The 13,793-nt window shown below is 31.7% G+C and overlaps 1 protein-coding gene across 4 annotated transcripts in view; it reads left to right on the top strand.

Annotated features, from left to right (window-relative positions):
* LOC113368193 (ubiquitin carboxyl-terminal hydrolase 47-like) overlaps positions 1–13,793 on the top strand; it is a 96,487-nt gene that overhangs the window by 73,658 nt on the left and 9,036 nt on the right. The window contains exons 1-13 of one of the 4 annotated variants that reach the window (XM_026609763.1): positions 822–1,084; positions 7,883–8,100; positions 9,355–9,491; positions 9,558–9,671; positions 10,733–10,823; positions 10,898–11,024; positions 11,119–11,269; positions 11,353–11,506; positions 11,579–11,825; positions 11,891–12,104; positions 12,172–12,390; positions 12,646–12,831; positions 12,894–13,245. In XM_026609763.1, coding sequence (XP_026465548.1) covers positions 7,929–8,100; positions 9,355–9,491; positions 9,558–9,671; positions 10,733–10,823; positions 10,898–11,024; positions 11,119–11,269; positions 11,353–11,506; positions 11,579–11,825; positions 11,891–12,104; positions 12,172–12,390; positions 12,646–12,831; positions 12,894–13,245 — 2,164 coding nt within the window. In that variant the 5' untranslated portion in view covers positions 822–1,084; positions 7,883–7,928. Of the gene's footprint in view, positions 1–821; positions 1,085–4,416; positions 4,468–7,882; positions 8,101–9,354; positions 9,492–9,557; positions 9,672–10,732; positions 10,824–10,897; positions 11,025–11,094; positions 11,270–11,352; positions 11,507–11,578; positions 11,826–11,890; positions 12,105–12,171; positions 12,391–12,645; positions 12,832–12,893; positions 13,246–13,793 lie in introns of those variants that run through there. The other 3 variants (XM_026609760.1, XM_026609762.1, XM_026609761.1) reach the window with 3 other exon arrangements.

Here is a 13,793-nt window from a genome sequence, read left to right as displayed (position 1 = left end):
AAAAAAAAAATAGAACAAAAAATTGTAGACTTCTGGGAGCACTAACAATAAGTAAAATACATGATTTTAAAATTAAACACAAAAAACTTACTAAAAATTCATCCATTTGCAACCATATAACACTTTTATATAATTATAAATGTTCATTATGCAGACTTTCGGATTAGAATGAACAAATAACTGAAATCTCTAATTAAATGAGATCTTAAGCACAGTATTAATTAAACGTATTCAGGAATTAATGAATTACATTTTGAATTTAAATTTGACAGCTGCCATTTTGAATTGAAGTAGGCCAGTGGTGCCATCTTGCTAAAAAGGCCTGAAGTTTGCAGTTCTTATGGTTTTGTGTCAGATGCCAACACAAACGTACAAATATCTTAAATTTGAATTTGATTTATACATTATAAACATTGTTTTAATTATTATATAAATATTATATTCTAAATTTAATATTTTACATATAATTTACTCTATTTACTATGTAACATAGTAATTTTATAAACTTTGCTTGTTAGAATAGCCTTGGTTTGTTTATTGACTAATCTTGTATCGTTTAATTATTTGCTCGTGCTTAAATTAATCGAAACTATTAAATAATATTTGTTATAATTAAATATTATTTATGTCAGATATCTGTCTATTTATAAATATTTATAAGTCTTTTTTGTATTTTTGTTTTTGTTTCCACAAACTGAAAATTGCGCGCAAAATGTCGTTCCCAGTTTGACCATCAGGTGACATTTTCGGGGGATTAAATTTCAAGCAAACATATCATGAATTGCAACATTCGTTTCGTAAACATTAAATTTTAGTAAATCTATTTATCGCAGTCTAAATTTTAAAGTCAATTCCGTCCTGGTTTTATCTTCAGTCGAAAGTTTTCCGTTTTCTGGTCTATGATTAAAATCGCTGAGCGCTCTATGTCGCTGTCATCCGATATTTCTAGTGTGTGCGCTCGAATGATTTTATACGCGAAATAATAACAAAAAGTCATTTAAAAATGAGAACATCATAAAAACGTGTTTAATATCAATATCAGTGTGTATTTCCAGCAAGTACTGTACAAATGTTAGTCGCCGAGGTGAGTTATGGCATATTTAATTCTAAATTCGTGCTATTGCATAATTCGGGACAATGACAGCGCTTCTATAAATAACCCTTCTTTCGCTATTTTCGCTTATATCCTAGTTAAATTGTACATTTTTGTTATTTTCAAGCACCTGCATGGAATCCGGAATTAATTTCATGTGAAAAATGATTGTCAAGTGTTTTTGTTTAAGGGGGACCATTTGTGCGAGTGCCATACGAGGTATTTAGGTTTCATTATTGTTTATAAAACAAATTTCGACGAACACGTCTGCACTATTTTGAGCACGATTGCTATTTTGATTTATTATCGGAAATATTTACGTGTGCAACGTATCTGACGTTTATTGAATTATGTGCTGTCATTGTCAAATGAGAATAATACCATTTTATCTGTTATATTTAATAATACTTACCACAGTACAGTGCTTTGATTAACAAAACCTAATTTATTGTTTTTGTCATTGTGGAATTATCTTCTCATTTGATTTATTTATTTCCAGTATTCAATAGTCATTTGTAATAGTTCACTTTATTAAAAGAGCAAGATTTCATGAATTCAAGGAGTTTTATTAACTCGTTGAAACAGAGTAGACTTCTTTGTGTATGGTTAGGTTAGGAACTTTCTATATTTAATAATTCGATTAAAATTATATATATTAATTGTGGTTTGTTAGTTCCTGTTACAGTTTGGAGGATATTTATAAACTATAGTAGATAGTTTTTGTTGTCTTCTTCTAGTTCTCGTTGTGCAATATGGAAAAGTATATTGGATTATTCTACCTTAGTGCTTTGAGTTGACAAAATCTAATTCAATTTGTTTACAGCAATTTTTATAATATTTATTGATTTTGTCATTGCGCATTTATCTTCTCGTTTGCATAATTTATTTCCAGTAATCAATTGTCATTTGTAAATACAACTATGGCTCACTTTATTAAAAGAACATGGGCTCAAAAGGATATTTTTATTAACTCTTTGAAACAGTGTTGACTTCTTGGTGTATGGTTAGGTTAGGAATTTTCTATATTTAATAATTGGATTAAAATTAGATGGTTTAATTGTGATTTATTTGTTCCTGTTCCAGTTTGGAGGATATTTATAAACTATAGTAGATAGTTTTAGTTGCCCTTATTTAGTTCTTGTTGTGCAATATGGAAAACTAGATTGGATTATTCTACGATAGTGCTTTGAGTTGACAAAACCTAATTCAATTTGTTTACAGTAATCGTAAGACAATAGTTATTGTCTACAATATCTTTTCCTTTGATTTATATTTCCAAAATTCAATTGTCATTTATAATTACAGATATTAATACACAGGATTAAAAAAAACATTAACAAGTTGAAACAGTAGTATTCATTAAGTATGGATGGGAGGAATCTTCTATATTTAGCAATACGAGTAGAATTATATGTAATAATTGTGATTTTTTAGTTCTGTTACAGTTTTGAGGATATTTATGAACTATATTGGATGATTTTGGTTGCTTTTTTTTTAGTTCTTATTATGCAATTGGGAAAAGTAGATTGGATTTAAGATGATTTACAATTATAATATTGTTTGATTTATATATTTCCAGTATTCAATTGTCATTTATAATTACAAATATGGTTACACTGGGTTAAAAGAATCAAGATCTCACGTGTTCAAGATTATAGTTTTATTAAGGGCAGGAGAATTTTCTATATTTTACAATTTGAGCAATATTAGATGTATTAATTGTGGTTTTTTAGTTCTGTTACACTTTCGAGGATATTTATAAACTAAAATAGATAAATTTAGTCGTCTTTCTTTAGTTCTTGTTCATCAAAATTTTATAAATGTGAGGAGAAATGTTTATTAACTAGTCGAAACAGTATAGAGTTAATTATGCTTGAAACAGGTTGAATGTATAAATGTTTACAAACAGGAAGAGCTTTCTGCATTTACCAATTGTTGTAATATAAAATCAATGAACTGTTGGTAATTGTAATAATTAAAATATTTCTGGTTTTTGAGTTCTTGTCGTGGACAATGAAAGTGTTAAATATGTATCAGTGTACCTTCGATTGTTGTTACTGATAATCAGATTTTGTTTAAATTTTTGTTACTAGATTAATTTTCTAGTAGACTCACTAATATACTAGTGAGGTTGTTTCAAAAAACTTTGCTGAAGAAATCTAAGCTCAAAATTGTTTTACAGATATTATAGGCTTATAATTTATATCAATTTTAATTTAGGCTTTAATTATATCAATGACAGGATGGTCTTGTAGTTAGGGAGCACTCCCAAATTTTAATTTTATGTTGAATTCGTCAGGGACAGTTTATACTTTTTTTTTTATCTCATCAGCCTATAATATTTTGAGGGGTTGCTTTTGAATATTAATTTTGCAATTGCTATGTTTTATCAAATTCTAGACGAGTGAGCATAAGATTTTTGCAAGTTAATGGAGAAAAATCTTCTAGGGAAATTCCAATAGACTTCCCGTAGGGCAAGTTATAGTAATCGCAAAAAAAGAAAATGAAAATGTTTATATATCTTTACGTTTCAAAACCTTCTGAACATTTTGGCATACCTTAGAAAAAATGTATGTATGTGTGTGTGCGTGTGTGTGTGTGTGTGCGGATACAAATTTTCGTCGACGATTTCGGGAACACGGATGAAGCGTTTTGAATGATTCAAAAAACATTCGATTCGTATTGATAAGGAGACATGCTGATTAGTTTTTGGCAAAGACAGGTCTAGCCGTTCCGAAGATACGGGGCAAAAAGTGCCAAAAACGGTAACTCAGTCTTTACGAGAACGGAGCGTCCGATTTTAATAATTCAAAAAACATTTTACTTGTATTGACAAGATGAAGAACTGTTCAAATTTTCATGAAGGCAGGTCTAGCGATTCCGGAGATCTAGTAGAAAAGTAAAAAAAATACCATTTGCGGTCAAAAATGATCATTAGACCATTGAAGCAACCATTGAAGTAACACTATTAACCATTTTCCATATACTTAGATTCAGATATGCAAAGTATCCTATTGGCAAAATATTGATATGTTTCAAGTACTGTTTATATATAAATATACAATGTTTTTTGTTTTGATTATTTTACGAATGAATATATTTTTCTGGTTAGTAAGGTACCCTAGTCGTCCTGGTGTTTGCCATCACTCCCGGCAATGTTTTCAAATCGGTCGTCGGTCGTCGGTCGTTTTTCTGGAAAATGCTGACATTATTATATTTGGCACTCGTCCAGCATGTTCAAAATTAGATTATAAAGAGATCCCGTAATAAATTAATTCGATTCGTAGTAGTACATTCTCACTCGGGACATGCGATGTTCGATGTTCGATGTTGTTTCTCGTCGACGTCATTTGCGGAAATGGACTGAATTTCATGTAAAATGATAATTGTTTGATAATTTGTGTGATGGTTTATGATGTTTGTTTGGATTTGTTCCATAATAGTTATTGGCATTCGATTGTTTGAAGTTGTGGTTGTGGTGTACTGCGTTTTGTGACTCAGCAAATAAATCTAATTATGTTTGATCCCCATCATAACATTCTGCATTTAATCCACATTTTACAAAAAATTAGGTGTATGTGGTATTTTTCATTGAAGAAAGTTGCATTGTATGTACATTAGGGTGGTCCTTAATATGGACATTTTCGAATTTCCTTGCTCCCAAGGGCTCATATGGTTCCAAATTGATGAAAAACAATTCTCTGAAAGTTTTAGCTCTTAATATTGCCTTTTAGATAGAGCGCAATTCAATCAAACCTCGTATGGAAATAGCATGGAAATTTTTTTAGATAATTATAAAAAAAAATTTTTAGGTATAACTTAGCGATAATTGAATTTAAGGTGAAAAATCATGTCATTTTTTATTGAAAATTCGACGCTCTGTAAAATTTTTGAACATTTTTTCATGCTATTTCCATACAAAACTTTGATTGAATTGCGCTCTATCTAAAAGACAATATTAAGAGCTAAAACTTTCAGAGAATTGTTTTCCTTCAATTTCGAACCATTTGAGCCCTTGGGAGCAAGGAAATTCGAAAATATCCATATTAAGGACCACCCTAATATACATGTTTAACTGCGTACACTGTGTATGTCCCGAAAGTGCAGTCTCATTATTACAAACTTTAACACGTTGACTTCCAATTACCAGACAATTCGCAAAACCTTTATTTTTCGATTAATTTGATTATTTTTTACGATTAAATCGCATTCACGTTTGTGGCAAGATTTTTTAAAAATTTTGCGGCAGTCAATGTGTTAATGTTCAACCATTGTTCGTAGGCTTTTGGTATTTTAGTTATTACTAGCAATACCCTATTTTTCTATGACTTTGATTAATTTTTGTGATTAAAACGCATTCACATTTTTGGCCAGATGTTTTTTAATTGCCGCGGCAGTCAACGTGTTAGTGGATGTTTATAATTAAAGCATTTTTCGTAGGTCTGTGGTATTTTAGGATGTTCCTTAATACCATGAACTCTATTTAAGTGCAAAGTTTCATTATTTACGAAGAAACGGCTGGGATGATCTTCATCCCCATCTTCGAAAACTAATCAGCAACGTGGTACCTTCCGAGTGGTTTTTGAAATTTTAAAATCGGTTCAGGCTTTTTGGCAAAAACTTCGACAAAAAAATTTGAACTTATCTGCTAATTGTAAAGAAACTGCTCGACTGATCGTTGTGCAAAACTAATCAATGCCAGTTTTATTAAATTAAAAATATTTATTAAATGATTTAAAAAAATGGACGAAAGATAAAGTTTTGTATCGCATATATTCTTTGTGCAATTCCGATGACAAACGATTCAGAATGACTTGCATAAAATTAGCGAAACGGATTTTCTGGCAAAAACAAACTCCTTCAGAGAGTTAAAATAGATTAAAATAAATTATCAAGAGACCTCACGTTTAATGCACATCTAAAATGATTTTTCATTTTTGTCTATTTACGAGGAGATGCAGGATTTTTATTATATTTATAGAATTTAAATTAAAAAATTTAAATGTCGATTAATAAGTAACCGAACTGTTCTGTGATATATGAAAAAAGTTCACTTTTAATTTTGTTTCACACATTTATATTTATATACTAGATGACCCGACAGACGTTGTCCTGTACCAATGTCTACAATTTTTTGTTAATATAATATACTAATATTTATCGTTTATATAAAAATAATTATTGTTTTTTAAATTGCTTTTCACGCCAAAATGCATAATATGAGCGATGTTAAATGTAGAACTGCTTTAAATAAAATAAGTCTCATTTCCCACACTATATTGGAAATTGAAGTCTTTTAAACGGTATAACATAATCATAACCATAACATAACACTGGTACTTCATGTTGGATTAATTTAATTTTTTTTTTTATTTAAGATATCCAAAATTGCATCTTAAACTTCTCCTAATCGATATCGTGAGGGCCGAATTGTATGTATTCATCTCTACTTTCCGATTTGTTGTTATAAAGTGAAACTGTTACGAATTTTAAAAATATTGTGGAAAGATTAGTAAAAGATGCAAAGAAATTATATATTGAAAAAAAACTATATTGAAAATTTAGTATCCGAATCTTGTGTTGGCGCCCCCTGTGCGCCCCTTGTGCGCTCGCATGCATTGCATTAAAGGTAGGACTGGCCCTGATTAATACTTAATTTCATATTTTAAGTGAATTAATTTGTCATATTTGTTCATATATGTATAATTCGATCTGCCATACATATACTGTATTTTATATTATTTTAATTTCTGGCACATCTCAGCTGCTTTTTGGCAATAATAATGTAGACATTTCATGTTTCTTATTCATAATCATAAATTTATTTTACATATTCTAATTATGTCTAAGTTCTTGAGTAAATTAAAATTTTTGGCAGATGACAGTTTTCATTTGTTTTCAATGCAAACAATGACATGTCGTTTTTTGCTATTTTTTCCATTTATTTCTACAATATTGCACATACATCCCAGTACTTTATAATCACATACATCATAGAAAATTTCCTTAACAAACTTCAGAAAGATTTATCAAAATCCGAATAATCGTTTAGAAGGAGTATACAGTGAGTGCTTGCAATTTAATATGAACTTTATATAATAGCAACAAAGCTTAAATTGATTGTATGTTTTAGTTAGAAAACGTTTGTATGTGAATACGAAAAGGGCTGTTTTTAGGGTTTTTCCGGCAATTATTCGATTTTTCCTCGCTGTAAGAACCATCCTTGGACTTCAACGAACATTTTAAAAAAATAATTGGCCAAATTGGTCTAGGCGTTGTTGAGTTATGCGCTTACCAATACATTTTTCGATTCATTTTTATATATAAGAAGTTATATTTAAGTTTTTTATAGGATAATGTATTTGTTCATTATAAAGTCAATCAAAATGTCTATATATACTAAAAACCCTTTTAGCACGAAATTTATAGTTCTAATTGCACGTTTATACATGAGGGTACTATAGAAAATAATTTTGTTTTTAAAAAATCCTTTAAATTCATAATTATACTGAATGACTTTAAATTGGAATTGCTGTTGCTACTAAAAGAAAGTGTCAGCAGTCTTGTTCGTGCTAAATCATTATTGCACTTCTTGATTTATTCTTTACATGTAGTACAAGTTGTTTGCTCTTTATGCCAAAAGCTAAAAATTTATTTATCACAACTAAACAAAACTTATTTTCTTATAAGCAACATATTTACACTATGTAGTTTACTTCATTGAACTCTGATCTGTTTTACTATTTATTATTTCAACTGAATCAATAATTCTTTTCTTTCTCTTCCCAGGACAATTGAATTCGTGATCTGTTAACCCGACAATCGCAGCCGCAAGATGGTGCACCTGGACACGTCCTGCATGAATCCGAGTTCCGGCGGCACCGGAAACGGCGCCACACTAGACGGTGCGGCCGGATCTGGACAAATGGTCCTCTCCGATCACCAGTCGTCGACGGACGAGGGCAGCATCGTCTGCATCGTTCACGACAATGTTCCTCTTAATGCAGGTAAGGGAAAAAGGGACTCATTTGTAAATAAAGTTATTTTTAACTAGTAGGGTGTATGGCATCGTGCCTTAAGGCAAATTGCTGAAACTTCCCGTACCGTAATAAAATATTCGAGAAATTTTAAACGTTTTCAAATATATTATTACAAATACTGTAACTTTCATTATTGTTGCTATCTTGTTATATCTGATTCTGATCTGAAATTTATCTCCAGAACATTAACAATCGTCATTTCATTTCGAATTCAATTTCAAAAATAAATAGTTGCCTAATTTACACAAAATTGAAAAAGTCGTCCCGTATAGTCACAGTCTAAACGCACTTGCGAATAATTCTGTGCGACATTTTCACTTATACTGTGCTTAGCTTGGCGGCATTTTCACATTTTTCAAAAGCGGCTTAACCTGGGTCATTTTTAACTTCCCGTAGGGTAAGTTATTGTAATGGGTCAAAAATCGAAAATGAAAATTTTTACATTTCTTGACGTTTTGAAGGTTGCTGAACATTTTGGCATACCTCAGACAAAATGGATGTGTGTGTGTGTATGTATGTATGGATACAAATTTCCAGTCACGTTTTCGGGCGCACGGATTAACCGATTTGAATGGTTCAAAAAACATTCGATTCCTATCGATAGGGAAAAGAGCTGATTAGTTTTTGGCAAAAGCAGGTCCAGCCGTTTCGGGGATACGGAGCAAAGAGTGCAGAAAATAAAAATCGACTTTTTGAGAGAACGGAGTATCCGATTTAAATGATCTAAAAAACATTCAATTAGTAATGATTGGGAGAAGTGTTTATTAGTTTTTGGCAAAGGCAGGTCCAGCAATTTCGAAGATACAGAGCTAAATATGTAAAAAATGGCAGCTTTTGAGAGAACTAAGCGTCCGATTTGAATGATTCAAAGAACTTTCTGCTTGTCTTAACAAAATAATTGATTTTGAAAAAAAAATTTGTATATATATATTTTTTTTTGTATATCGAAAATAATTCAGATTTTATTTCTATTCTGGCTAAAGTTCTAATATAACTTAAACAAATAATTTTAAATTTGCAATTCAGTTTAGATAATTCTTATAAATATTAGACAATGTTACAATATTAATAATAATCTATTTGAAAACATTCAGTATTCCTCGAACATTTCGTTACGGTACGGGAAGTTCCAGCAATTTGCCCTAAGGCACGATGCCTTAATTGCCTTAAAACAGAATTCCACTTACAGCTAGTTAATAAAAAAATTTCTGTCATTCCCAGGCAAACCAGTTAAAGAGCCTGTCTATGTCCGGCCATCTTACCCTGTCATGGATCTGTATCTCGAGATTGCCATGAAATTTGGATACACCAATGGACAATTCGAGTTGCATTTGAAATCTGCAAATGACGCAGCTCCTGTAAGTATTCCATTACTAATGGAAATATGAATTGCTCACAATTTATTATTATAACATCGCTTTCAGATTGTGTTAAATGAATTCTTTCAAAAAACCTGCTACGAGGCTGGTTTGTCTTTCACACCTGGGAGTAGGAATCATATTTATATCAATCACTTGAGGAACAGAAATAGGAGGAAGGTAATAAAAACTAGCTGTAAGTGGAATTCTGTCTTAAGGCAATTAGGGCATCGTGCCTTAAGGCAAATTGCTGGAACTTCCCGTACCAAAAATTATTTTTTTTTAAAAACGATTAACATTTTTGAAAAAAAATTACTTCAAAAAAATAAGATTTTTGAGAAACTATAAATTTGACAAAAAATTACTTTTTTTGAAAAAAAAAATTGAAAAAAAAATTATTAAAATTTTTTTTTTTTTAAATCTTTTTTTAAAAAAAAAACGTCTTCTTTATTTTGACATATGGTGGAAGATCTGAACTTTTTTTCAAAGCAATCGTACTGCTTTAAATGCATAGAGACAAAATATAAAGCGCGTTAGCGCCGCGTCGCTGTCTAACGGGTAAACATTGGTACGGAACCCATAGGAATGTAAACAAAATTTATACTTATTCTTAAAATCTCTACAAAATATCTGATATTTGATGTGCATATGTCTAATGATCATTTTTGACCGTCAAATGGCATTTTTTTTTACTTTTTTCGTTATATCTCCGAAACCGCTAAACCTGCCTTTATAAAAATTTGATCAAATCTTTATCTTGTCAATACAAGTAATATGTTTTTTGAATTATTAAAATCGGACTCTCCGTTCTATTAAAAACTGAGGTACCGTTTTTGGCACTTTTTGCCCCATATCTTCGGAACGGCTAGACCTACCTCCGCCAAAAACTAATCAGCACGTCTCTTATCAATACGGATCGAATGTTTTTTGAAATTATTCAAATTGCTTCATCCGTGTTCCCGAAATCGTCGACGAAAATTTGTATCCGCACACACATACATACTACGCACACAACACACACACATCCCATTTTTTCTAAGGTATGCCAAAATATTCAGAAACCTCTGAAACGTAAAGATATATAAAAATTTTCATTTTCGATTTTTTGCGATTACTATAACTTGCCCTACGGGAAGTTAATTAACTTATTAAAGTTTGTTCTGGCCAAAAATTTTATTTGCTGGTTTGTCAATTACAATTAGTGAATGATTTTTTAACATAAATCATGTTTATTATTTTAGGCTATTGGAGAAGATGACGAATTTGCACTTGGAGCTTCTGCAAGCCCTTTGAATGATTATCCACCAGCCCAAAATTCACCCCGAGAACAAGGTACAATATTACTCAAAAAAATTAGTCATATTAGTTAGTGCAACAAAAATATGAACCCATGATTTTTTTACTAGTATATTTCGTCGGTCTCGTTAACCAAGCAATGACGTGCTACCTAAACAGTTTGCTTCAAGCCTTATATATGACCCCTGAATTTAGGAACGCCTTGTACAATTGGAAACATGTGGATTCATCATCACGGTTGGTCCTGCAATAACTAAAATCACTTTATCAAAACTTGTTTCAACAAAATAGTCTTTTTTTTCTCTAGGAGCTACATTTTAGATGAATCTAGTGCTTCAGCTGCTGCCAAAAGTATCCCTTTGCAACTACAGAGATTGTTTTTGCAATTGCAAACATCTGAACGACCTGCTGTTGAAACTACTGACCTGACGAGGAGTTTTGGATGGGACAGTACTGAGGCATGGCAGCAGCATGATGTGCAGGTACAGATGGAAATGGACTTTTGGTTGTATTTTTAATTCTGGCCAATCAAATGTTTAATTTGTATTGTTTTTTTTATTTTTAGGAGTTATGTCGTGTGATGTTTGATGCTTTGGAGCAAAAGTTTAGAAAAACAGAACAAGCTGATCTTATAAACCGTTTGTACCAAGGAAAGATGATTGATTATGTGAAATGTTTAAAATGTAATACTGAAAAATCAAGGGAGGACACATTTTTAGGTAAAAAAGCAAAATACAAATTTTTATTCATATAAAATTGTGGTTATTGATTTTATTTTTGTTGTTGTTCAGACATACCTTTACCTGTTCGTCCATTTGGGGGTACATGTGCATATGGAAGTGTTGAAGAAGCCCTAAAAGCCTTTGTTCAGCCTGAAACTCTCGAAGGACAAAATCAATATCACTGTGAAACGTGCCAAGATAAATGCGACGCTCATAAAGGATTGAAATTTAAACATTTTCCATATTTATTGACGTTACATTTGAAAAGATTTGACTTTGACTACAACACCCTGCACAGAATCAAACTAAATGACAAGTAATAATTTAAATTATATAATTTAATTTAAAATGTTATATATTAAAATATTAATTTTTTCTCAGAGTCACATTTCCTGAGGTATTAAATTTGAACAACTTTATCCTATCAGACCAGCCTATTATAGAACGTCCTGATGAAGAAGCCGAGAATGAGAGTAATGCTCTGAAACAGAATTTAAATATGTCAATTGTTGATGACACATCGACCACCGATAGTGGATTGGATTATGATAAAGATTCTATGTTGCACGGTGTCACTAATGGCAGTGACAATCAAGTAAATATAACAGACTGATAAAATTGTTTAAAATTATGTTTATGTTGATGATTTATATTTTTTACAGGATTATGATGAAGGTATAGGTATGTCAATGTCCACAAACAGTGGAGGAACAAATCAGCTCCCACAGAATTCTTGTGATCAACCTGAAGGGCCTTATGTTTATGAATTGTTTTCGATAATGATTCATTCTGGTTCGGCTTCAGGAGGGCACTATTATGCTTATATTAAGGATTTTAAATCGGGGCACTGGTATTGTTTTAATGATCAGAATGTCACAATGGTAAGAAAATATTTGGTCTACAATTTATTTTTTGGGCTAATACAATAACACTTTTGGCTTTTCTTGTAGTTTTAGAGATATTTTACTTTCCTTTAATCATAAATAATGAGGGAAAGTTTAAAAAATGTAAAAATATAACCTACAAATATTTATTTTTTGTAAAAACAACTATCAATAAAAGGTCCTAAAATACTTAATCAATTTCAGTGTAAATCCAAATATTTAACAGAATTGTACTTGTCTTTTGTTTTCTAGATTACCCAAGAGGATATTCAGCGTTCATATGGTGGTGGTCCATCTCGTTTAGGAGGCCCAGCAGCCGGTTACTATTCTGCTGCATACAGTTCGAGTACAAATGCTTATATGCTCATGTATAGACAAATTGATCCCGTAAGAAATGTGCAAGCTATGGAAGTAGAAGATTTTCCAGAACACATCAAGGTACCACAATTTAATTCCACTATATTCCCACAAATTACTAAATATAACTTATTTTTCATCAGGAGCTTTTGCAACATTTCCGTGAGAATGAATCCGACTACGCAATCGGTCATTACAACGGTGATAAACCCAGAAGGCGCCGAAATGACAAAGAATCTCTCCTGCATCGTGTTAAACTTTTCACCAGCATCGATTCAATTCCTGGTTTCCATAATCAGCCACTGAACACACCTGCTAATTCACAGCAGAGCGAGAGAAGGGATGACACCATAATGTCGACTGCTTATGGAGAATTGTTGGAGGTCAGGATGCCTGTTTATCCAGAAATATCGATGGAGCAGCTCACCAAGGAGGCTGTGGAGAGGGTGCTGAAGAAAGCAAATTGTGGATCTGGGGACATTGTTATTCGACCAGGTAATAATAGTAATAGATACAGAAAGGACAAGAAACACAGGATAACAATATTTTTAACTTCCCGTAGGGTAAGTTATTGTAATGGGCCGAAAATCGGGATTGAAAATTTTTACATTTCTCGACGTTTTGAAGGTTTCTTAACGTTTTGGCATACCTCAGAAAAAATGGATGTGTGTGTGTGTGTGTGTGTGTGTGTGTGTGTGTGTATGTATGTGTGGATACAAATTTCCAGTCACGTTTTAGGGCGCACGGATCAACTGATTTGAATGGTTCAAAAAACATTCGATTCCTATTGATAGGGAAAAGAGCTGATTAGTTTTTGGCAAAGGCAGGTCCAGCCGTTTCGGAGATACGGAGCAAAGAGTGCAGAAAATAGAAATCGAATTTTTGAGAGAACGGAATATCCGATTTGAATGATCTAAAAAACATTCAATTAGTAATGATTGGGAGAAGTGTTAATTTGTTTTTGGCAAAGGCAGGCCCAGCCATTTCAAAGATACAGAGCTAAATATGTAACAAATGGCAGTTTTTGAGAGAACTAAGTGTCC

The sequence above is a fragment of the Ctenocephalides felis genome, unplaced genomic scaffold (genome assembly GCF_003426905.1).
Source record: "Ctenocephalides felis isolate EL2017-DRISC unplaced genomic scaffold, ASM342690v1 CF-g0.4_SCAFFOLD_01170, whole genome shotgun sequence".
Classification (NCBI taxonomy): Eukaryota; Metazoa; Arthropoda; class Insecta; order Siphonaptera; family Pulicidae; genus Ctenocephalides; species Ctenocephalides felis.
This window is presented reverse-complemented; position numbering and strand designations above follow the sequence as displayed.